Genomic DNA, 24,427 nt, shown 5'->3' with positions numbered 1-24,427 from the left:
GTCACTCCATAGCATGATATCCAGGGGTCATTGAGCTCATGGAGCCAAAAACGAATAAAAGAAAAAGAAAACATCAAACTATGGAAGGCAATCTAGGTTCAGAGGAGTTTTTAGATAGAAAACAAGGGCAGAGTCTGTCAGCAAAAAAGGAATAGTGGACGCCATCGAAGCCCCAAACTCTCCTCCATGAGACTTGTGGAGTCCATGGAAACCCCAAGCTCTCCTCCGTGAGACTCATCTTGAAGACAGGGAGGTGTCAAGCCACAGATGGAAGGGGAAGATTTTAAAACCACCCAGAGGAGACACAGAGAGGGCAAGTAAGCACACGGAATGCGTGCATTTGTGATTAGGGAGCACAGACTGAAGCCAGGAGATGCTACTGCATGAGTGGCTATGATTCAGCTCTGACAGCAGCAAGGGCTGGCAACGACATGGTGTGCGGCCACTTGTTTCTTAGAGGGATGAAGAATTGGAGCAATTCAGAGGACCATTTGTCAGTTAGTTACAAAACTACGCATATTCTAACTGTGTGATCTACCATTTCTCTGTTGGGTGCTTACCCAAAGGAGTTGTAAAATTAATATCAACAAAAATCTGCCCTGAATGCCATAATGTTTATAGCAGCTGTATTCCTAATTGCCCCATAGTGGAGGCACACAAGCTGACTTGTTATAGGTAAATGGATAAACACATAGGGTAATTCTGCAACATAGAATATTACTCGACAATAAAAAGACATGAGCTTTCGAATCGTGAAAAGATACAGAGAAAACTTGGATGTATCCTGCTAGTTGAAATAAACCAATGAGGAAAAGCTGCATGCTATTTCATTCCAGCTGGTTGATAGTCTAGAGAAAGCAAAGCCATAAAGACAGTGGAAAGACAAATGCTGACCAGAAGTCAAGGGCAAGGAAGAATAAAATGGATTATTATGTTGAGCATGGGGGAGACACTGATGGCAATGGAATTACACAACTGAATGCTTTAGTAAAGGATGTAAAACATTAGATGTTTGTCAAAACATTTGGAACATGCACCACAGAAGTGAATACTACTTAAAGTTATGGATTTAAATATTGGTCCATTAGTTATAAAAATATGCAACACCATATAGATATTAGTGATGGGAGAAGCGGGCATGGAGAGAGGACGTCTGGAAGCAATGTGTTTGTTGCTTGATTTCCTTCCCAAGCCCTGAAAACCTGAAGCTTATTGCAAACAATACAACAACAAAAACTGATTTAGAGTATGTAGAATATTTATCCCCCTGTCAATATTTAGTATCTAAGAAAGCATGGGTGACCCCTACATGAATAAGCTGTTAGGTGGCTGGTGACTTCTCTGCTGCCAGTGGGGTTCCTTCCTGGCTTGTGCTTTACAGTGGTCATAAAAAGCCGTGCTTTTTAGAAAGTTGAAACTGTAGTGACATTCCTGCAGACCTTGGACACAGAGGCCCAGTGCCAGGTGTTCCTTGAGCAGGATTGTCACAGCAAGTGCTGGCCAGAGCCAGAGATTACACGTGAGGTGCCTTGCTCTACAAATGAGCTTTCGATAAACCTGGTTAATGATTGAACTTCCTCAATTCCAGGTCAAGGTTTTAAATGGCATCTGTGACAAGACAATGCGCTCTACTACAGACCCTGTTATGAGCCAGTGTGCCTGCCTGGAGGAAGTTCACTTACCAAATGTTAGACCCGGGGAAGGCCTGGTAAGCATTCTCTTGGTTTTCAGTACAGAATACCGACATTTACTAAAGCATTAAACTGTGTCTTCCTGTTCTTCCTGTAGCTCTGAATAGTGGCATGATAGGATATGGTATGTCATATAGTTAGGGATTTGCCACCTTAGACTTTGTTAAGTTGGTTATCTTTCAAGTATAAAAATAAATATAATTTTAAAATTGTACCCTCTCATCTTAACAGATTCATTTTTAGGCCTTAGCAATGGAAGGGAATATAAAACGTTACCACAAAGGAGAGATAGATAGTCTGTGGGAACAAAACATCTATTCTGGAAGTCTCTGTCAGCACTTAAGATGGGTGTGAGGAGAGGCTGCTGGAAGGAAATGACTCCTGGGAAAATTTCAAAAATTTTCCTCGTCCTCGTGTAGGGTATAGACTAGCCAGCTCTCCGGATGCCTGCAGGCACCTTCTCACAAGGCAGAGGAATCCCAGGTGGTTTTATTTGCAGAGCTACAGAAAGCCATGAGGCTCATGGGCCAGCTTAGAGCCTTGGCGTCAGAGAGCTTACAGTAGGCTTTCTCATAGATAGACCTGCTGAGTGAATGACTCTGGACTTTGATGCCAAGTGGCTAGTGCTGAATGTAGAGCTTGTATGAGGGGTGGCTGTAGCTACTGTTGCCACTGCTGCTGCTAGTGATGGGCATAAAGCTGGAAGCAGAGTGACCGATGTATACATTGTTGCAGGGAATTTTAAGGCAGTCTCTTAAACAGGAAAGAAGAAAAAAAGTCCCTGTTAACAAGCCTAACTTTTCAGTGGTTAGTACACTGTGTAACTTGGCTTTCAAAGTAAAGGATGGATTAGTATAGTTTAAGTCTAAACCAGGAGGAATACCCGGATGGGCATTTGTAGCCAAGGATTGGATCAGATCCGTGCATGATGGGGAGGAGACGGAATTGTCCTTTCTTACCACAGAGCTACCCCAGCAGTGACTGGGGGTGGGATGTGCAGTTCTGTGGGCAGAAGCACTCTTAAGTACAGATCGAAGGCCTTGGGGAGAATGGTGGGGACACTGAGGGGTGAAGGTTACAGAGCAGGTTCAGTATAGATGCGGAGTAAAACTACTGTCTTCCCTGTGTGCTCCCCTCCACCCCTGTCTCGGGCTCCCCTCATCTCATAATAGTTCAATAGGAACATTTATATTTGGGCTGTCGGACCATAGAGATAATTGTCTGGTAACACGGTATTGTCCAAGTTTGCCTAAAGGTGTCTCTTAGGAAAAGCATATTCTTCCACCCTCTGGCTTTCCCTAGCACGGAGCAATGCCGGTTACTGATTCGATCTCCCAGTTGTCCTGGTTCACACGCTTCATCTGCAAGCCCCTTCTGCTTTACAATAGGCTCTAATAAGTCGTCCCATGAGTACCGCTGATTCCAGATGGGACCAACTGCATTGTTTCTCTGGGAAAAAGCGACAGTCAGAGAAGAATAGCCCTTGTTTGTAATGCCTGGCTCCCTGAGCAGGTCTGAGAAAATTCCTCCATCCTAGAACTGTGGCAGAATCCTGTGTGCCCAGTACATAAGTTTGTTATAACATCAAAGAGTCACCTATCTACCTGTCTGATCTCATCTACATTCAGTTGTTTAGTGTTTTCTCTCTCTCTCTTTCTCTCTCTCCCTGTCTCCCTCCTTCTCTCTCTCTTTTTCTCTAGACACACACACACACACACATAAATTCTCTCTTCTTCTCTCCCTCTTTCCCTCTCTCTCTTTCTTCCCTCTCTCTCTCTCTCCCTCCCTTCCCTCTTTGGATTGAGTTGAAGCCTACACAGGCGCACAATGTTCAGTGTTTTAAAGTTCATGTCTCAGGGCAGCTCGCCCGCCGTGAAAGCTGGAGTAGAGTTCCTATGTCGGTGTTTCTCCCTAGGGTATGTACATCAAGTCAACCTATGACGGACTGCATGTGATTACTGGAACCACAGAAAATGTAAGTGTGCATCCACGAAGCGTACAAGCCCTGTGCGCTTAGACACCTTTGACAGAGCTCTGAGCTTTGGGGTTAAGTGTGTGCACGATGTTAGCATGATGCTATCTGATGTGAGAGCTGACAGTAGCCGGTTGTGTTTATCCTGTCAGCTGATTGGCTGCTGCTTAACAGGCTGTTGTCGGTTTATTATTTAAATTGCCCTTTATTGCTCTGGTTCTAGTGCCATGTCAAGTTTTTGTGTCTTTGTTTTCTTTCCTTATTATTTATTTATTTTGCCTTCACTCTGTGCTAATTATTCCTCTTGCACCATAGAGGTGAGAACCCAAAAGTATAAAAATAACGGTCTCTGTGTTGTTGTGAGTCACTCACAGAAGAATTGGGGTTAGTGGGAATATGTACTTTGTGCAGTGCGTGCCATTTGTGTTTCTGTACATGTTTGTGTGTGCACTCTCATGTGTATGGGTGTGCATTTGTGTGGAGGAGAGATGCCCACACCAAGTGTTTTCCTCAGGTGCCCACCACCTGAGCAGATGTTTCCTTGAACCTGGAGAGCACTGATTGGCTGGCCAGCAAGGCCCAGGATTTCTCCTCTTTCTGCCTCCATAGCTCTAGGGTTATAGGAGCATGCCACTATGCCTAGCTTTTTAACCTGGGTGCTGGAGATCTGAAGTTAGGTCTCAGGTGTGCATAGCAAGCACTTTGCCCACCGAACCATCTCCCCAACCCGGGGCTTCCTCATTATCCTCTCAAACAGTGTGAGTGTGAAAAAAGCAGAGCTAGGTGGTGATTTTTCTTGCACCCTGAACTATGGGTAGCTTTTCATGACATTGGCATGACGCAAGGGCATCTCAACAACGTCCCTGTGCTTGCAGAAAAGAAGCATGTGTCTGATCAAGGGAGGAGGAAATAATTCCAAAGTACACGGAGAAATTTGTCAGCCCCCCCCCCAACTGCTCAGAGTGGTGAAAGTGTGTGTCTAATATTAAGTTTCCCATTAGCCCTTCTGATCAAGTGTGCCATGTGGTTTGGTGAATGCTTGTTACAAGCTCTAGGGATTTACGGTAAGAAAATGACATTTGCTTGAGTAAATCCTAAGTCAGTCTCATAGCTCTGATGGACAAATGAGTGGGGGATGGGTGTGTATGTGTGTGTGTGTGTCCCTGTAAGTATTCCTTTGGAAGTAAAAGGATTTTTAAATTAATTAGTTAATTAATCAAATTATTTTGTGAATGTATTTTTGTGTATGCCTATACAAGTTTATATGCACCACAAGAGTCCAGAGGCCAACAGATGCCAGAGGGAGTCAAATCCCTTGGAACGGGAGTTGTGGGTAGTTGTGAGCCACTTGATGTAGGTGCTGGGAACCGAACCCAAGTCCACTGCAAGGCCAGTAAATGCTCTTAACCGCTGAGCCATCTCTCTCTAGCCCTCACTAGGAATCTCTAGGCCACGTCACCCCATAGGGAATAATGGTATAGGATTTTCATCTGGGCATACTTTCAAAAGAACAAACACAATCCTTTATATAATTCATCCCCACTTCTTATTAGTGTAGTCCCCCAAATCCTGACAAGAGCAGACTCAGGTCCTACTCCATCCATTGTTTTAGGTTTGGAGGAATTCAGAAGGATGGGGACCATTTCAGTCTTTAGAGGATGAAGCTGTAAAGTCTTTTAATTTGGTGGTTATGTTGTCCGGCTTGACCAGACCTTGGCAGTTCCAGACTCCCCCAGGTCTTCTTGAAGCCATGTGACTCTTTGATAAATGTGTAGTGTGCTGGCGTGATGCTGCCGGAAGGCCTGGGTTGCTCTCTCTTCTGTCCTTTTCGTTTAAAGATAAGAGTTGAATGGGAGACTAAGCAGTGCTGCCTTTGAATATGATTGCATGTCTATTAACAAGGACTCCTAGGCCATCTCTTATAAAATGATGCCCCAAACGAATCCCCAGTTCTTCAAGGTTAAGATGATGGTGCTGATGAGTTAGAGATATTTATTTCCTCTGCAGATTACTACCAGAACCATGAACCTGGGTGGCAGACCTATGGTTTCTTTGTATATAGGCTGCTCTGATGTTCTCATCCAGAACTGAAAAGAAACCACCTTAGAACAGAAGTGGCTATAATCAAGTTAAAGATTAAGAAAAGTGGGGGGAAAAAAAAGCTCATTTAATTCAATTTGGCAGCCCATTTAAACATTATCTATTCCTTTAGTCTTCAGCATGCAGTTACTGAGGGCCTGGAACTACTAGACCGGGACTGAGTCATGTAGCTGAGAAATAGTTACAATCTTATCTCTCAGGGTTATGCTCAGGGTGATCTCCAGTGATCCATGCACAGCTCCAGGCCAGCTCTTCAAGTGTCAGTGGGGGTAATTCTGACTTCCCTTAGAGTCTTTGGATGAAGGTGAGCAGTGGTGGTCAGAGATCACCCACTGCTTCTCTACCTAAGCTTGCTCCCATCCTGCACTCCAGCTTGACAGAAAGCCAGCAGGCTCTTCTTAGCAGAGCCCTCCCTGTTCTTAGATGCATGATAATGGTGCTGATGAGGATGTCCGCAGGGTCAGACCTAACTGCAGGAGTCCACACACAGGTGCAGAAAGGAACACTCATTGTTTTAAAAGCAACTGAAGAGAAACAGGCTCTGGGTTGCTGTCGTCCTCCCTGTGTTGAGCTCGATGCTATTCTTGGGGGAGGCTTTGCCTGTTCTTATGGCAACATACGAGATGTTTTTAAAAAAAATACCCAGCATAGTTTTCTGAGCTTTCACCTGACGAGCCAAAGACAGCATTTCTGCAGTTTAACACCGCCTGCTAATTTCTTGTTGAGCCTGTCGCAGCAGCCGAGTGAGAAAAATCCAGCAAGTGTGTTTGAGCCTGGTTGGCTGCCCTCATGTTCAAAGGTGCTATTTTGCCCTCAGGTAACTGTAACTGAAGTTTCACCCACTCATATACGTTACAAAATTAATTATAGTGACCTAGATAATGCTTAATTAGAAGCCAGAGGTTTATCTTTCCCACTTCACTGTGTGAAATGCATGAAACAGAAAGTTTTCATTCACTTAGTGAACAAGAGTGTTCTGGGCACCATGTTGGCTTACATCCTTTTATGGACTTTTTGTTGTTTTTAAGCACTAGATTTCAGAAAGTACTAAGCATAGTTTTAAGAATGTGCATGTGGAGCCGGGCGTGGTGGCGCAAGCCTTTAATCCCAGCACTCGGGAGGCAGAGGCAGGTGGATTTCTGAGTTCGANCTGGTCTACAAAGTAAGTGCCAGGACAGCCAGGGCTACACAGAGAAACCCTGTCTCGAAAAACCAAAAAAAAAAAAAAAAAAAAAAAAAAAAAAAAAAAAAAAAAAAGAAAGAAAGAGAAAAGAATGTGCATGTGTCTTGCCTGTATGTATGTCTGTGTGAAGGCGCCAGTTTCTTTGGAACTGGAGTTGCAGACAGTTGTGGGATACCATGTGGGACTTGAACCTAGGTCCTCTGGAAGAGCACCCAGTGCTCCTAACTGCAGAAACATCTCTTCAGCCCCACATATGACGCATATTGTGTGTGTACATATGATGTGTATGTTCATGTGCATATTTACCAGTGTGATTGTGGATGTATGTGTGTATATTCCTGTAGGTGTGCATATGCCACCGTGTGTGTGTGTTGGTCTGTTAACTTCTTATTTTAGTAGCATCATAGTGATATGTAAAACAAGATAGAAATAAGATTTATGTTTGTAAGAATTACAGTGATACTTACAAGTTTAACCGTTTACCTACTTCTGCAAGGTGAATGTTGACGGGGAGATGTTTATTTATTATTTATAGGTGAACTCATGCCTTTTATCAGCTAACTACTTCAACAGTGTACCCATACATGTCATATTTTAGACAAAGTCGGGTGTTAATGGAGAGGCTATCCACTGTAGCCAACATCATAATAGATTATACAAGATTCATACTCTAAGGCCCATGGACTACTTTAAAACATAGTTTTTATTTTATCTTGAGGAAGCTTTATTTCTGTTGCTGGTTCTTATACAGAAGAAAGAGCTAAAGGCTGACAGAGAGGGCTCAACACCTAAGCCAGGTCTCTTTGTTTCTATGCAGTCTCCTGCAGACAGATCTCAAAAGATTCATGCTGGCGATGAGGTCATTCAAGTCAATCGGCAGACAGTGGTGAGTTCATTTATTGGGGTATGATTGAAAGTTGAATGATCTCCCTTCAGAAAATTTAATTACCTTTTCATTTAAAAATTTGTGTATGTGTGTGTGTGTACACATATGTGCACATATGTGCTAGAACAGGGTATCATATCCTAGACCTGTCATGATAGGCAACTGTGAATCACTCAGTATGCAAGAGCAGGTAATGCTCTTACTGGCTGATCCATCTCTCCAACCTCCATATTAAGAATTACAATGTGTACCCTGTATTTCCACCGTTTGAAGCAGTCAGGGCTAACCTGAACACACCTGCATTTACCCATTTGCTCATAACTTGTATTTCCTCAACATGAGTTCACTGGTTAGATTTTCATGGCTCATGACCACGCCTTCCTCCTCCTTTTCCCAAGGTCGGGTGGCAGTTGAAAAATCTGGTGAAAAAGTTGAGAGAGAACCCCACGGGTGTGGTGCTGCTGCTGAAGAAGAGGCCCACGGGCTCCTTCAGCTTCACTCCGGCCCCACTGAAGAACCTGCGGTGGAAGCCACCGCTCGTGCAGGTAACTGACCGTCAGAGACTTTCCTCTAGAGTAGATTGTGGCACAGGTCTAAAAAGAGGGATTAAAATTTGAAGGTGATTGGTTTTTAGGAGCTGGTTTGCCAGTCATTACTGTCCAGTCCTGCTTGCATGAAAACGTAAACTGTAGGTCTTTGCTGAACTGTGTGGTAGCCACTTGGCATATGTGACTCTTTAAATAATTAAAAGGTCAGTTCAGTTCCTCCATCTCACCAGCCACGTTCCAGGTGCTGCCACTGCAGGTGGCACAGGTGGAAGGCTCGCCTTCTGTCTTGTCACTTATTTAAAGCAAAGTTCTGTGGCTTTTCCTGGGGAGTGCTCGTTTGTCCCAGGTAGGGCATCCGTGGCCAACCATCCAAGTCTAGCTGACAGTCAGTTTATTGGGGCTACTTATGGGAGCATGGTGACTCAGAGGCTGCTCTGTCACTGAAAAGCCCACCCCAGCACAAGTGACAACTTAACAAAGCTGTGTCCTTAGCATCCCGGTCATGACTGGCAAGCAGTTTCATCCGTCCCGTCAGTGTCTCTTCTCCCCAGCAGGCGTTACTACCTGTGTAATGTTGGGGGAACCGTTACTACCTGTGTAATGTCGGGGGAACCGTTACTACCTGTGTAATGTTGGGGGAACCGTTACTACCTGTGTAATGTCGGGGGAACCGTTACTACCTGTGTAATGTCGGGGAACCGTTACTACCCGTGTAATGTCGCGGGAAGTCCTTGTAACTTTCAAGAGTGTCCCCACCTTTGTGTGTTTTGTTTACTTCCTGACTCTTAGAAGCCCCCCTTCTCCAGTTATGGGGTGATAGCAGTTGGCACTGAGTGCAGCACACACAGCTTGAACCTGATGGTAGTGCACCCATGGTGCTTAGCATGCTTAGCAGCACTTGGCCAAGGGTCGGGGGTGAGCAGCGGCTGCACACTGTTGCTTAGGCACAACTCAAAATTGCCAGCCCATGGTGGTGTGTACAAGGCAAACCAACTGCCTTGTATGAGTTTCATTACTTAGCTTCTGTAAGCATCACCTGCCTTTACTGTCTCAGCTGAGGCTAAGGGGCCCAGAAGTACCTCCCAACCCTCAGCAAACCCATTAGCCACTGTTTTCTTCTTAATAACACTTCAAACCTTTGGTTTTGTTTTTAGGAAAGGTCCGTAAGCCAAATGTGGTGATGCCTGCCCTTAACATCTTAGCAGGTGTATCCCTGTGAATTCATGGCCAGCTTGGTCTACAAAGTGAGTTCCAGGCTAGCCAGGGCTACAAAGTGAGACCTTGTCTTTAAAAGGTCCTTAAATCTTAGACCACAGTTCATTTATAGAGCTGCCTGTGATTTTTATTTTGCATCTTCAGGTGAAAGGTGCAGGACTTTCAAGCTGTGTGTCTGAGCGCTTTGTAACAGCTGTATCCACAGGTGTAGATACCAGAGTGGAGCTCAGCAGCACCAAGGAGAGACTGGAGCATGTGGGACACGTGACTAAGTCAGTTAGGTGTTAAAATGACCAGCAGTTAAGAGCACTGGCTGCTCTTCTGGAGGACTCAGGCTCCATTCCCAGCTCCCACACAGAGCTCACACCTTCTGTAATTCCAGTTCAGGAGATCCGACACTTTTTTTTTCTGGCCTCCACAGTCACTGCACACACATGGTGTGCTGACACGCATGCAGAAAAAACAGTCATATGCATAAAATCAAGCGTGAAAAGAATGAGTTGACATGTAAACTACATACACAATGCAGCATTTTAAGAGGTAGGTAAAGTTGAGCTATGTAAAAGCAGAGATAGGATACCAGGCTAGAGGCCATGGACTTCACCCTCAGGTGGCAGGTTGACACCTAGTTTTATATTCATATCTGTGTTATGTTGCTAGGGTTGCCATAACAAAGATCTATAGGTGGAGTGGTTGGGGTTCAAGGTCAAGGAATCTGTAGGGTTGGACCCTGCTGAGGCCTGACTCTCTGGCTTGGAAATAGCCATCTTTTCTCTGTCTTCCCATGGCCCTCCCTCAGTCTTTACGTTACACAAACGAGGTTGGCTCCTAATGTCCTCATTCGACTTTATCATGGCACACAGATACAGTTGCGTTCACAGGTTCCAGGGCAGGGGTCACTGGACCCTGACATAGGAATTTTGAGGGGGCAGCATCCAGCTCGTGACTATATGTAGACCCAAGAGGCACCATGTAGGAGGTAGCTGTGCATGTGTAGATGTGAGGCAGTGACCTGGTGATGAGGTGCTTCAGATGAGCGACGGATGATTTGCAAGGCCTTGGAGATGGGACTCCTGCTTGAGTCCACAAGCAGCACCCACCTCATGGGCTCACGTGCCAGCCCTGCCGTGTGTCGTTGTCTGTGAGCTTTGGGTGAAATGTTTCCTAAGCCTCGCTTTCTTTTTCTTTTCTTTTTTTAAGATTTATCTATTGTTTGTATGTGAGTACATTGTCCTCTCTTCAGACATACCAGAAGAGGGCATCAGATCCCATTACAGGTGGTTGTGAGCCACCATGTGGTTGCTGGGATTTGAACTCAGGACCTCTGGTAGAGTAGTCAGTGGTGCTCTTAACTGCTGAGCCATCTCTCCAGCCCCCTCATCCCTTGACTTTTGGAAATAGACTTTGGAAGGAGCACACTTCCATTTTCTCTCTCTTCACGGCAACGAAGAGCTTCACGGCAACACATTTAATTTTGTTTCTGACCCAGGGAAGTACCCACCGTGAAGATGCAGACACTGCCATGCGCCTCAACTACCAAGTGCTCTTACTGTGCACCCAGGCTGTTTGCAGGACATAAACACTGGCAGACAGGAACATAGGCTTGCTCAGCTCCTGACCCTGGATATTGTTTGCCGCCTCAGTCTTCAGTATTCATTATGCCTGGGTGCTCAACAGTCGAGGGAGGGGTGTCCTCTCCTCCTCCTCCTCCTCAACACCTGTACTGTGTCCTTGCCCCTGAGAGATGGCCACCATTCTGATTTTAGGCTGCATCCTGACAGATGAGGGTTTTCCTAAACAAAAGTCATTCTTGATGACTTGGAGAGTGGCAGGGATGTCTTATGGGAGTGACCCCAAGGATCTGGATTTTGACCCTGTGCTTTCAGATAATGATATATTGGATATCAGTGAAGTCCATATTGAACTGAATTAAGGGCTCAGTTTGGGAGATTATTGTAGAAGATAGACAGAGCCCATGCCTCTGTGCCTTTATATCCCTTCTGAATGTTGCTGTCACTTCGATTCTCTTGGTGACCATAGCTCTGTCTACATTAACTTCCCTTGCTTCCATCACAACCTGAGGTCAAAGGGGAGCATCTCCTCCCCACCCAGTGTCTAGCATGGACTTGCTGGCCTTCAGCCGTGGCTCCCATACTAACTGTGAGGACCCGACTGGTCCTTTCCTAGCTGGAGCTGATTGGTCAGTGCCATTGTTATATTGTAGAAGGTCTCATGGGGGATTTTAGATAAGTCCTTTCTGCATGTGCAAGACTTACACAAGCCAGCCAAAATCCCAGCACGGATCACCCAACTCACGAAGCCTCATACTCTGGGGAGCAGCTGGCAACTGATGGCTTCTGGAAGAGGGGGCAGTCTGTTTTCTTCAGGGATGTGGACCCTGACAGGCTACCCCTGCTGCAGCAGATGGCCCTGCCCCCAGGCACATTCAGGCAATACTGACTGGCCATAAAGTTAGAGGCCTGCTGATGGGGACGGGGAGGGAACAAGAGAACAAGAATTTGAGAGGAAAAGAGGGAATGGGTGTGGATTGGATCCAAACATGGTCATGTATGAGTATTAAATATTTAATAAAAATGTAAGTCCCTTGAGGTCAGTAGTGTAATTAAAGTAAGGATTTAATTTTTAAAGGTAATTTATACACGAGTGTTTGTACTGTGGGTCCCCACTGCTAAATTCAACAGAGTTGTATATTTTCCGTGCAGCAAGCATGTCACATGCCCTTCATATGTGTTACCACAGTTACCACAGCTGCCCAGCTGGATAAGGGTCTTCCTCCCATCGATTTCTGTCACACAGATGAGGCACAGAATTTGTGCGAGCTGCCTCAGCAGTGCGGCTAATCAGGAGGCCAGCCAAGCTCACACCCACAGCCCCAAGACCACTCTCCTAATCAGCTGGGCACCGCTGCATGCTTTTCCCAGAGGAGGAAACTGCGGCACAAGGAAGGGGTTTTAAGTGGTTTTCCTAAGGCTAGAGTTAAAAGTGACTTCTAGGTCCCCTCGTGAACCAGTTGCTTCATGGGAACACAGATACTGAGCACTGTTAGTATTCGTGTGAGCCTGCGTGAGCTCAGCATCTGCTTGTACTCTGCCTTGTTCTGTGTGGGGAACAGATACTTCAAGAAGGATCTCCATGCTGACCTCTGCCCTTTCACTCTGTGTGTGGCTCTCTCGTTGCAGACCTCACCCCCGCCCACCACCACCCAGTCCCCAGAGAGTACCATGGATGCCTCCCTGAAGAAGGAGAAGCCAGCCATCCTGGACCTATACATCCCTCCCCCACCTGCTGTCCCCTACTCTCCCCGGTATGTTAGCCACCATTTCATTGAGTGGACTGCTAGCGGCTGCATGGGTGGGTGTTGAACCAGGGATGGGTCTCACTCACTTCATGGATCTTAAAAGTTATATATTTGATCCTGAGATGCCCTTTAAGAAAAGAATGCCAACATATCTATCTCACTTGTGAAAAGTCCACAGAAGTTTATGCTTTGGGGGCCTTGGATGACACTGCCTGGGGCGCTAGTTTTCTCAGTTCCATGATAGATTCACTTGTAGAGAGGACACTACAAGTATTTGTGTGAGAGTCATTAAAATTGTGTCCCGATTTTACCAAGAAAGATAAACACATGTGCACACACAAACACAAACATATGTAGACAAATAAACACAGGCACACATGTATATGCACACACACATACAGATGCACAGACACACATCATACATAAATATACACAGGCACACATACATACATCTACACATATACATGCAGACACACAAAACACACACATGCACAAACTTACATACTTACATATATACAAACAAATATACACAAACACACATACACATATATACACAGATGCACAAACACCATGACACTCTGAAAAATTGTGAGGTGATATGAATTGAGGTGTGTGTGAGCAAGGTGCATGTGTGTTTGTGTTATTAATCCTTGGTTTGTGTCTTACCTGTGATGTGATGGAGTGGAGTGGTCACAGGGAGGACAGTAGTGATTGAGCTGTGTGCTCCAGGCTCACTCGTGGGCTCACATATGGACATCTGCTGGTGACACTAGAAGATGTTGCTTCTATTCAGAATACACTTGAGTGAGGGGCCACATTACCCCTTGGCACAAACAGACTTGGTTGTTTCTGCCTCTGATACTGCCAAGGTCTCAGTCACCTGGTCAAACACAAACCAAGAAGGACGCCTTGTATGTCAGAAGGCAGAGGTGGAGCAGCAGTTGTCGTAGTGAATGTGCCTGGCTCATTTGTTCCTGCTCATCAGAAGTTTTGCTATCTTGTGTTTCTTGCCTGGGGACAGAGAAGCTGCCCTGTGGCTTCCCTCCATGTAGAGCTTTACCTCTTGTGCAGTGATCAGTGGCATCTGGTAACAAGTGTGCCTTGTTCCTGATTTACAGGGACTTGTGGCACAGATTCAGAGTGGGTTAAAACTGCAGGGGATGTTGTCTCTTTATGTGTGGACCCTAGAACCGTACAGACCAAGGTGGTGGTCATTGTGTCAGGAACTGCTGTAGGGCTGGAGCTTCCAGCTCTCTGGATTTCAATGAGAGTGCCATTGAATATGTACTGATGAGAAAGGTGCTATGTCCACAGGAAGGAAGGGAGCTGGGACCTTGAAATCCCTTTGGGGGAGACATGCGGTTGTACGTATACACTAGGCCACCAGTGAACACCTTCACTGAGGTATGAGAAATGCCAAGTAATTAAGTCAACAAGCCAGAAGTCACAGAAGCTTGCGAGTTGGAGCTTGTAGGGTGAGTTTGACTGTAGAAGACAGATCCTGAGACGCTGAGGGCATGTGGGTAGCATCATTGCCCTCCTTATTCTGCAGTTTGCCTACTTGGCTTGTACTGATTGCCTCACAAAACATTCCAGTGCAGAAAAAGAACACTGTTCACCTGGCAAACTTGGGCTCAGTAAAAACTGAGTTCTGCTGTATATTGAAACTGAGGTAGGATTAGGATGGAGTTATCAATCCAACTTAGCTTCCTGAGGTCAGAAATACTGAGTTCCCTCTCCTCTGGTTTCTGGGAAGCACGTTTTATAGTGTTGACAGTTTTCAAGTCTGGATTCAGGCATCGATCCTCCTCTTGCTTGAGAAAGATGGTGCTACAACTCACAGCAGAGCCGCAGACTCTTGTCATGACGGACGGGAGATTCACCTGGAGCGCAGGAATCAGGTTTTCAGGGTATATTTGTTCTGTGCATACATGAAGGGAAGGCCATGTTTGCTTAACAGGTTCGTGGCATTTGTTCTTCAGCAGGGGCGTCTGTGTGTGCTTGAAGGGTCGACGTACTAAGTAGTGCTTCTTCTCTAGTGGGAAGGAGACGTGTGCCCGTGGTAGCTGGGCTCCTGTTGTTCACTCTTCAGCAAGAGAGCTGCTCTGTAAACTCCCTGATCACCACACACTGTCTTCCAGGGATGAGAATGTGAGTTTCGGCTACAGAGGACACAGTAAGAGTAAGCAGCCGTTGCCTGTGCGCAAGGGTTCCGAGTCCCCTAACTCCTTCCTGGACCAGGAGAGCCAAAGACGCAGATTTACCATTGCGGATTCCGATCAGCTGCCCGGGTATTCAGTGGAAACCAATATTCTGCCCACAAAAATGAGAGGGAAGACACCATCCTATGGTAAGTCCTCCAGTGAGCGTCATGCTCTGCTGGCTCTTTTTACTTGTTTCCTACCCCTTCTTTATTTGGAGCTCTGGCATGAACTTGGCAGTCTCTGAAGGTGATTTGAGGCAAGTATAAACCTCAAAGAAATTCCAAGTATGAGCCCCTTATTCATCTGGCTAAAGCAAAGCCTTGTTGAGCCGTTGCTCTTCCTGGCATCGGAGCCCAGCTGGGTGAGCTCACGTTACAATTTTAACTTTGGCACTGGAGACTCAGAGACTCAACTTCAGCATGCCTCTATCCTGATTACCTCCAGTGTCAACGTGGGGCTTTAAAATTTGTCACTGCTTTCACTTCTATTTAAGTGGATATGGCTGTATATAAAAGTATTTTTTAATATATAAGTGAAGGGAGGTACTGTCTAAAGTTGATATTGTCACTCACGTTGCTTCACCGTCTGCTCTCTGAAGGCAAACCCCGGCCTCTGTCCATGCCTGCAGATGGGAACTGGATGGGGATCGTGGACCCTTTTGCTAAACCTCGAGGTAATGGGAGGAAAGGTATGTTTTATCTAAGCAAATGCAAAGGGCTAAATGGTGTTAGTAGACCCAGGCTACCCCATGCTTTATTCCCGAAGGTGATATTCCTGACTGGAGACCCACTTAGCTCTTCAGACTTTAGCTTGTCATCAGTAACTCAGGCCTGCTGAAGGGTCCGGCAATACTGCTTGTTTCTAGAATGGGAAAGTACCTTCCTTCATCCTGGCTTTTTAAAAGGTTCTGGATACAAAGGATTCACGTTTTAGACAAAACATTCATTAAGTATCCTTAATTATGTGCCTTTTTTTTTAAACTTGATTTTTAATGAACAAACAAATCCTCTTTAAATTATTAAGGCATAACATCTGAAAATTGTTTTTAATTCACCCTATAATCAGCTACTTGTTATTACACTAGTGTTGAAGGAAACATTTATAAATCTTTTTATCTGCTTGGCACAGTTGTATGTGTCTTTAATCCCAGCTCTTGCCTTTAATCCCAGGACAGGCAGATCTCTGAGTTTGAGGCCAGTCTGGCTTACATAGTAAGTCCTAGGCTGGACAGGCTTACATTGCGAGACCTTATCTCAAAAGCAAAGACAAAAACTTTTACCCATTTTGCCAGACAGGATCTGATTCCCAACACTGGGTGGGTGGAAATGTCCACATTGCTTTAGTAATGTTGAAACAAGACAAGTGAGGGGCAGAGGAAGATGCTCTTTCAGCTGTGAGAAAGCAGATTAAACTGTGGAGGCCAAACCTTCCGAGGGTGCATCTCCTGGGTAGCTCTGTCAGCCAACATGACAAAGGGACAAGAGGCCAGTCTCTGGTTTCTGAAGCTCTCAGCTACAGAGAAAAAGTCTATGCAGTAGTCAGCAGGTGGCAGGGCTGGCCTTGTTTAGATTTAAGATGCTAATGTGTTCCTTGCCATTCCGTGGGTGTGGCTCTAGGCTGTTCTTTTTCTATGGAGAGATGGAGTGCAGGGATTGAGGCTCATGAGAACTCTCTGACAGCTTTAGAAGCGATGATGTCACTCTGCACACGGGTACTTAGGAAATAAAATAGTGTGACTTTGCTGAGATGGAACCCGTGCCCTCTGGATATATAAACTCAGTGGTTTTAACCTTTTCAGAATTGTACATTAGTCACCACAGTCTAATCACAGAACATTTCCATACTGTATAAAGCATTCTGTACCTGTTGGTCCTTATGGCTAATTCTGCCTTTCTCAGTCCCTGAGAGTCCCTGGTCCATGAATTTGCCAGTTTTGTAAATAGATGTATACAGTATATGACTTTTTTTTTGACAGTGTAACAGGATATTTATTTCTCAGACTTGAGCAAGGGACACACAGGCAGGGAGATAAATCAAGGTGAAAAGATTTTGGTCAGAAATGCTGGGAGACAGGAGGCTTTCATTAAGGATTCCCCACGATTTTAATGACAATGTTTGCTGACTCAGGGACACATCTGAGCATTTTCTGAAGTTGTGTTTTCTTCCCAGTCTGAAGCACTTGACTTTAAAGCATCTTTGCTTCTAGAAAAGACACTCTGATAATTGGAACCATTACATATTGGCTTTTATCTTTAAATAGAGTGCTTTAAAAATGATATCTGTATGTATGTATGTATGTATGTATGTATGAATGTGTGTGTATGTATATCGTTTATTATTTTAAATTTTAAATTTTAAATTTAAATTATATTTTGGCCAAACCCTTTCCCTCCCCCATGTCCTTCCAGATCCTCTCCTGCTTCCTACCCACCCAGGTTTAAATTCTTTCTCAAAAACCAAAAACCTAATATAAGCCCCCACCCCCCCACCCCCAGCTAAGAAAAAAAAAATAAAACCATACTCAACAGGGAAAACCGAAACAGCACCGAACTAACCAAGTTAAAAGCACGCATAGGGAAACTGTGCTGTCTGCTATATCAAGTGAAAAGCACGCATAGAGAAACTGTGCTGTCTGCTATATGTGAGTCAGCCGTTCCTGAGCGTTAGGCCTGTGCTGCCGTGGTTGATATAGCCAGCATCATCCAGTTGAAGAAAACTGATTTTCCATTTCCCAGCAGGTAGAAGTGACAGTTTCGTTGTTGACTTTTACCCTAGTGGCTGGGTTCCTTCCTTCCTTCCTTCCTTCCTTCTTTTTCATGATTTTTTTTTTACTTTTTTTTTTATTAGATATTTTCTTCACTTACATTTCAAATGCTATCCCCAAAGCCTCCTATACCCTCCCCTCACCCTGCTCCCCAACCCACCCACTCCTGCTTCCTGGCCCTGGCGGTCCCCTGTACTGGGACATATGATCTTCGCAAGACCAAGGACCTCTCTTCCCATTGATGGCCTACTAGGCCATCCTCTGCTACATATTTATTTATGTATAAGTGTTTTATCTGTATGTACACGTGCATGCCAGAAAAGGGCATCAGATCCCAGAATAGATGGTTCTGAGCCACCATGTGGTTGCTGGGTATTGAACTCAGGACCTCTGGAAGAGCAGATAGTGGTCTTAACCACTGAGCCATCTCTCCAACCCCCCTTCCTTCCTTCCTTCCTTCCTTCCTTCCTTCCTTCCTTCCTTCCTTCCTTCCTTCCATTTGAAAAAATTAAATGTAAGATTGAAAAAAAATTACCACATTGAAGTTGGATAAGACAAACCAACAGAAGGAAAAGAGCCCAAGAGAAGGTATGAGGATCAGAGAGCCACTCTTTTGCACACTCAGGAATACCATAAAAACACTAAAGTAGAAGCCATAATATATACGCAGAGGACCTGGTGCAGACCCACGCAGGCCCTGAACTTGCTGTCTCAGTCTCTGTGTCCATCACATTGGCTTAGAGCACGTTGCTTTCTTGGTGTCCTCCATCCCTCTGGCTCTTACGCTCTTTCTGCCTCCTCTTCTGCAGGGTTCCTGATCTCTGAGGGGAGGGATTTTATGGAGACATCCCACTTAGCGCTGAGTGTTCCAGGGTCCTTCACTCTCTGTGTAGTCAGTGTCTGGTTGTGGATCTCTATACTTGTTCCCATCTGCATAGGAGGAGGCTTTCCTGATAATGGTTGAACAAGGCAGTGTGCAGAATATCACTAGGAGCCATCTAAGCAATGATAGAAACACATTTTTTTTGTCTTTGGTTTATTATTTTAAGTGGAGTTATGCAAATATAAAGGTAAAACATTCCGGTTCTCCTGTTCTGCTGGGCCATTGTGTTACCTCTTGGTCATTGAAGGAACCTGAATATATTAGCCACTTCATGTCATATTACTGAAAACTCTTACAGAAACAACTTTAGAGAAATGTTTATTTGGGTCACAGTTTCAGTTGTCATGTGAGGAAAGTGTGGCAGAAAGGCTCTGACCTGAGGCAGGAGGAGGCTGCTTACCTGGTGATAGACCAGGAAGCAGAGAGCAGCTGGAACCAGGATCTGGACTGTACCCTTCCAAAGCTTACCCCAAATGACCTCCTGGGTCCCGCCTCGTAAAGCTCCCACAGTTCCTCAAAGCAGCAGCAGAAGCTGGGGCACTATTACTAAGAACACAAACCCCTGGGGAACATTGCGCAATCTTACCACAACATTCCATCCCTGTCTTCCTAAGGCTCGCTTCCACCTTATAATACACAAGGCATCCACGCCAACCCATCATCTTAGTAGTTTTGGTATTGTTGGGAAGTTCAAAGTATTCTGAGATTCAAGGACAGCTCTGTGAGCCTCTATTGAAGTCAAAAGGGAAGTTATGCCCTTTTAGTACTCAATTGCAGCATTAACATTCCAGGACAGCACAAGACTAAAACGTAGCCAGGCAAACCATGTCTAACTCCACATATAACAACCTCAGTAGCATAGTAACATAATACATGCTTCAAAGGGCTTGGACATCTTGCTCCATACCCTTGCTCTGATTGCAGGCACAGGGCATCTCTTAGAGTGGCTCTGTTTGGTATCTGCAGTCTTCCTTGGCAGATGATCTTCAACATTCTGGGGTTTCCACTACAAGTTAGGTTCCACATTCTTAGCTCCACTTATTCTATTACATTATACACTAACTAGCCTCATGGCCTGTCCTTTAAAACAAAAACAAAAAAACCTGTGGATAAACCATCATGAGCCTTTAATTCATGTGTGCTATGTGCCATGTGGATAACAGTGAGATCCCCTGCAGCTGGAGAAGTATCTTGCTCTGATTGGACCCCAGTTGCAGCCACTTCTGAGTACTAGGAAACTGTTATCCTAGGCAAGCTAACTTAAAATTGTACATGTATGTGTGCATGTGCAGATGTGTGTTTAACTCTATATGTGTGTGTGTGCAAGTGTGTTCATATTTATGGTATCTGTCTGTGTGCACAAGTGTGTATATATGTATGTGTGTGTGTGGTGTGTGCATGTGTGTGGTGTCTGTGTGTGGTGTGTGAGAGTGCATGCATGCTTGTGTGTGTTTGTGGTTTTTGTTTGTGGTGTGTGAGTGTGTGTGCTTGTGTGTGTGATGTCTGTATTTAAGTGTGTGCTGTATGCATGCTTGTGCATTTGTGTGTGTTGTATGAGTGTGTGTGTGTAAATATATAGGTGCCAGAATGGATGCTGAGACTAGAGGGCAACTTCGAGGAGTTGGTTTTTTAATTCCACCATGTGGGTTTCAGAAATTGAACTTCATGGTAAGTGTCCACACACACTGAACCATTTCACAAGCTTATATTTTCTTTTAAAGGACAGTTCTTAAAATGAGTTTTCTGCTTGATACCCCAAAACCTTTGATGGGGAGGTCAGTGTACCTTCTCAAGGTAATTCATCACCCCAGGGAATTGTGTGTGGCTTCTTTTAGTGGATTGTTTAAGAACCAGGGAGGCTCTGTCTGTAGCTACAAACAAATGCTCATCTTTTTCAAGTCTTTGTTTTGCTTTATCCCTTGCTATGGGCTACTTAGGTTACACGTTGGTGAAGAATTTGTCTATGCTCTTCCTGTGAAGGGCGAGCATAACTAACCCAGAAGAGAAAGGAGAGTTAAGACAGTACAGCACTCAAGCTGTGGGGAGGCCCTTGCTCACTGCTTCGAGCCACGTTTACAGTGAGAGCGAGTGGGTATGGCCTGCAGAGGACCACCCATTGTGAGAAGTGTCTTCCAGTCAGGCCTCACCTCCCAAAGGCTCTCAGCACAGTGCAGCCACTGAGGATACACAGTCAGTAAATAAGTTGGCGGTGGAGACGTGTTGGCATTTCTCATCGAATCATCATAACGCTGATGGCGAACCCCTGTGGTTCTCTTTGGAGGGCCAAGCCCTTCATAGGTCTTTGCAGGGCAGAGAGCTGGGTATGCATGTGTTTGTTGACAGTGTGGTGTTAGATCTGGGGGTTCTTGTCCTGATAGTTTGTCTTTGTTTGAAAACAGGGGAAGATGCCCTCTGCCGGTACTTCAGCAATGAGCGGATCACACCCATCACTGAAGAAAGTGCCTCTCCTTTGTACCGGTTCTCTAGACCCCTGACTGAGCGGCACCTGGTGCGAGGTGCGGACTACATCCGAGGGAGCAGGTGCTACATCAACTCCGATCTACACAGCAGTGCCACCATTCCATTCCAGGAGGAAGGTTCCAAGAAGAAATCAGCCTCCTCATCGGCCAAGGCGTCCTCTGGGGAGCCGTCGCTGCTGGTCAGCTGGCTGACTCGCCTCAAGCTGTTGACTCACTGAGGTGGCTGCTCCACCAGCTTCCTGCCTGTCTCCTGCTAGCAAGTGCCTTCTTCCTCAGTGGACAGCTTCTTTAGACTCCTTCCACAGTGCTCCGTGGCGACTTTACTTCATTCCATTTTTTTTAAGGTTGTATACTGTTGTTTCTGGAGTGTTCAAGTCAACCAGAGGGCATCAAATCCAGTGGATCTTAGGTGTGCCATCTGTGGAGGCAGAAGGAAGGACAACATGGCACAGCCTGCCTAGTTCTGCATCCCACTGTGGGAACATGGAGACATACTCTTTAAAGTGTGGTGTTGGTCAGACAACTTAATGTCAGGAATTGACAAAATTGTTCACTTTTGTTTTCTTGGACAGCGGGACTAAAATTGATGGGTTTTGTCGCATAGATAAAACCCATAGTTGGTTTGTGGTCCAACTTCTGAAAAAGCCAAAGGAGAAAAGCCTTTGCTTTGATTTTTAAAGTTATAGAGCATATTTATAAGTATGGCAGCGTCTGCCGCAGAATGAGGTGTGTGAGGCTCTTTGGAGCAGGGCTTTACCTGCAGATCAGCTGTTACATGTGCCCAACCCCCCCCCCCTTCAGTAAACAGCTTCCATGTAGGTGAGCCAATACACAAATTCACGAACACACTTTGATGTAACTTAGCATATGCAAAGAAGTGTGTGCTTTTTGTGAGAGGTGTTGCAGTTATATATGGGAAAGGAGCTATAAGATTTGCTGACAGCCAAAGTGTATTTTCAGGAAGCAGAAGCAACTAGAGTTAGAGTTATGAGGCATTGGTCAGTTTGCAGTGTTGATCTGTTTGATGTCTGTGTTCTAGGGAGGAAAAAAACCTACAGTCCTTCCCAGGTGTACACATTTTTGCTAATTAGAAATATCTTGGAAAGCCTCATGGTCACTGATTTTCAACTAGGATCAGGTATTTTGGAAATGTGTGTCTGCATATTAACTCTTGTTTAAAACTGAATGTACAATATTTTGCTAGAGTGGAAAAAGCCCTACCTTGTTAATTTAAGTGTTTTAAATAGAGCTGTATATTTTTCTTACTCTTAGTCACACATAATTGAAATGTTTCTGTTTTGTGTCATATGTGAAACCCAAGGAAAAAGAGTATCCAGCGTGGGTTCAGATGTACAAGTGACCCACTCCTGGCCGTTGGCAGTGTGGGCGCTCATATTAAACATGGAAAGAAATTCTTCCAAGCATTTGGGATTTTATGAATTTATGGTAGAGGAACGAAAGAAACAAACGTAAATGACACTACAGAAAAGAAATTTTCCAAGCTATTCTTAGGCAGAGCTGAAGCCCGGCATCCACATACTCTCCCACACCACTGGGATTGTCCACTGCCCTGCCTGAAGTGCAGTGCACAGGATGACTGGAGTTAGTAAGGCCTCCCCTCCCCCCATCTTAAATGGCTTTGTGGCGGTGTTAAGGGGCACAGTAGCCACCTCTGCCAGTGTCATTGTTTTTCCCAGCAGTGTCTGGGGCACTTCAAGAAACTAATCTGTTGGCTGGGGGTGGGGGTGGGGGTGCAGCCCCCACAAACAGGATTGAAGAGGCTTCTGTGGTGATTCATCCAGTATATAACGCATGCCTGTGAGCAGAGTACAGGAAAGGACAAGGAGGGAGCTGTGTTCCAGGAGAGTTGGCCCCTGCCAGTTTCCTGTTGACCTAAGTGGGCTCTGTGCCCAGACACGATGCTTGCTTTGACTCTCTGGTCTGGAAGGTGGTTACAGTCCCATTGCTTAATGGTGTGCAGGGCTTCGGACAGCATGGTTACTGTGATGGGCACTTTTCTCTGCAGATGTCTCTTCTAAATTGAAGGAGCGTCCTAAGAATGGATTCTCAGAACTCAGACTTAACTCTTGTCTGCAGAGCTCAACTCAAATTATTACACCAGATGGTGCCTCCCTCCCACACTCTTCCTGGAAGCTCTGGGGGAAGTCCAGGGAAAGTTCTGGCTTCCTCTACAGCCTCCACAATGTCTCTTTTCTTTGTATTTTCATCTGGGTTTTTTTACCTGAATTATGTTTAAAAACTCTATTGCTGCTAAAGGATTTTGTAAAACTCTGCTTTTGAAATATATAGCAACAGCTAATAGTAATTCCTCAAAATGGGACTGGGGAGATGTCTTGGTATGTAAAGAGCTTGCTGAACAAGGAAAGCACCAGAGTTTGGATCCCTAGGCCCGACTCGGATCCCTGAAGGTGTGGTGACTGTCTACACCTCCTGCACTCCCAGGCTGTCCAGATGAGGGATCCCAGGAGCAGGCTGGTCAGTTAGACTGGCTGGAGTCTGCAAGTTCTGGGTCTGTGAAAGATCAGTTTTCAGTATGTAACATGGAAGGGCAGCCAAGGAAGGAACTCAGTGTCAGCACAGGTCTGCACATGCATGTGTGAGCACAGGAACTTCCTGGTGACCTCCTAGTCCTGTCCAACCCAACCCTACTCCATCACCCACACACACACTTTTGTTGTTGTTTGTTTGTTTTTTAAGACATGGTTTCTCTGTATAGCTCTGGCTGTTCTAGAACTCATTCTGTAGACCAGGCTGGCCTTGAACTCAGAAATCCGCCTTCCTCTGCCTCCCAAGTGCTGGGATTAAAGGTGTGCCCAACTACTGCCTGGCTCCATCACCGCCCGCCCCCCCCCCCTTTTAAGACATGTTTTTCATTTAAAATTTTTAAATTCTATTTTATTTTGTGTTACTTTAAACATCTTAAAGATTTATATGTTTGCTATGTTCTCCTTCCCCAAGTCCTTCTAGATCTTCTACCCACTCCCTACCTACCCAACTTTTAGTTCTTTCTCAAGGAACAACAACAACAAAAATACAGAAACAAAAGCTCCAAACTAAAAAAAACAAAAACACAACCATAAACCAAAAAAAAAAAAAAAAAACCTGAAAAACGTGAAAATTAAAAATTCACACTGTAGTCCAATAAAAGTGTACACACACAC

At 45.1% G+C, this 24,427-nt stretch overlaps 1 protein-coding gene across 3 annotated transcripts in view; it reads left to right on the top strand.

Moving 5' to 3' along the window:
* The window catches only part of Cnksr3 (CNKSR family member 3), a 94,729-nt gene extending 72,060 nt beyond the window's left edge, over positions 1-22,669 (top strand). For all 3 annotated transcript variants that reach the window (XM_021174253.1, XM_029482786.1, XM_029482785.1), the window contains exons 6-13: positions 1,589-1,708; positions 3,607-3,666; positions 7,764-7,832; positions 8,231-8,377; positions 12,796-12,920; positions 15,056-15,264; positions 15,717-15,806; positions 21,165-22,669. In XM_021174253.1, the coding sequence (XP_021029912.1) occupies positions 1,589-1,708; positions 3,607-3,666; positions 7,764-7,832; positions 8,231-8,377; positions 12,796-12,920; positions 15,056-15,264; positions 15,717-15,806; positions 21,165-21,463 (1,119 nt within the window). In that variant the 3' untranslated portion in view covers positions 21,464-22,669. The remainder of the gene's footprint in view (positions 1-1,588; positions 1,709-3,606; positions 3,667-7,763; positions 7,833-8,230; positions 8,378-12,795; positions 12,921-15,055; positions 15,265-15,716; positions 15,807-21,164) is intronic.
* Positions 22,670-24,427: the final 1,758 nt, after the last annotated feature.

The sequence above is a fragment of the Mus caroli genome, chromosome 10, assembly GCF_900094665.2.
Source record: "Mus caroli chromosome 10, CAROLI_EIJ_v1.1, whole genome shotgun sequence".
NCBI lineage: Eukaryota > Metazoa > Chordata > Mammalia > Rodentia > Muridae > Mus > Mus caroli.
Note: the sequence above shows the minus strand (reverse complement) of the source record. Positions and strands in the feature narration are given on the sequence as shown.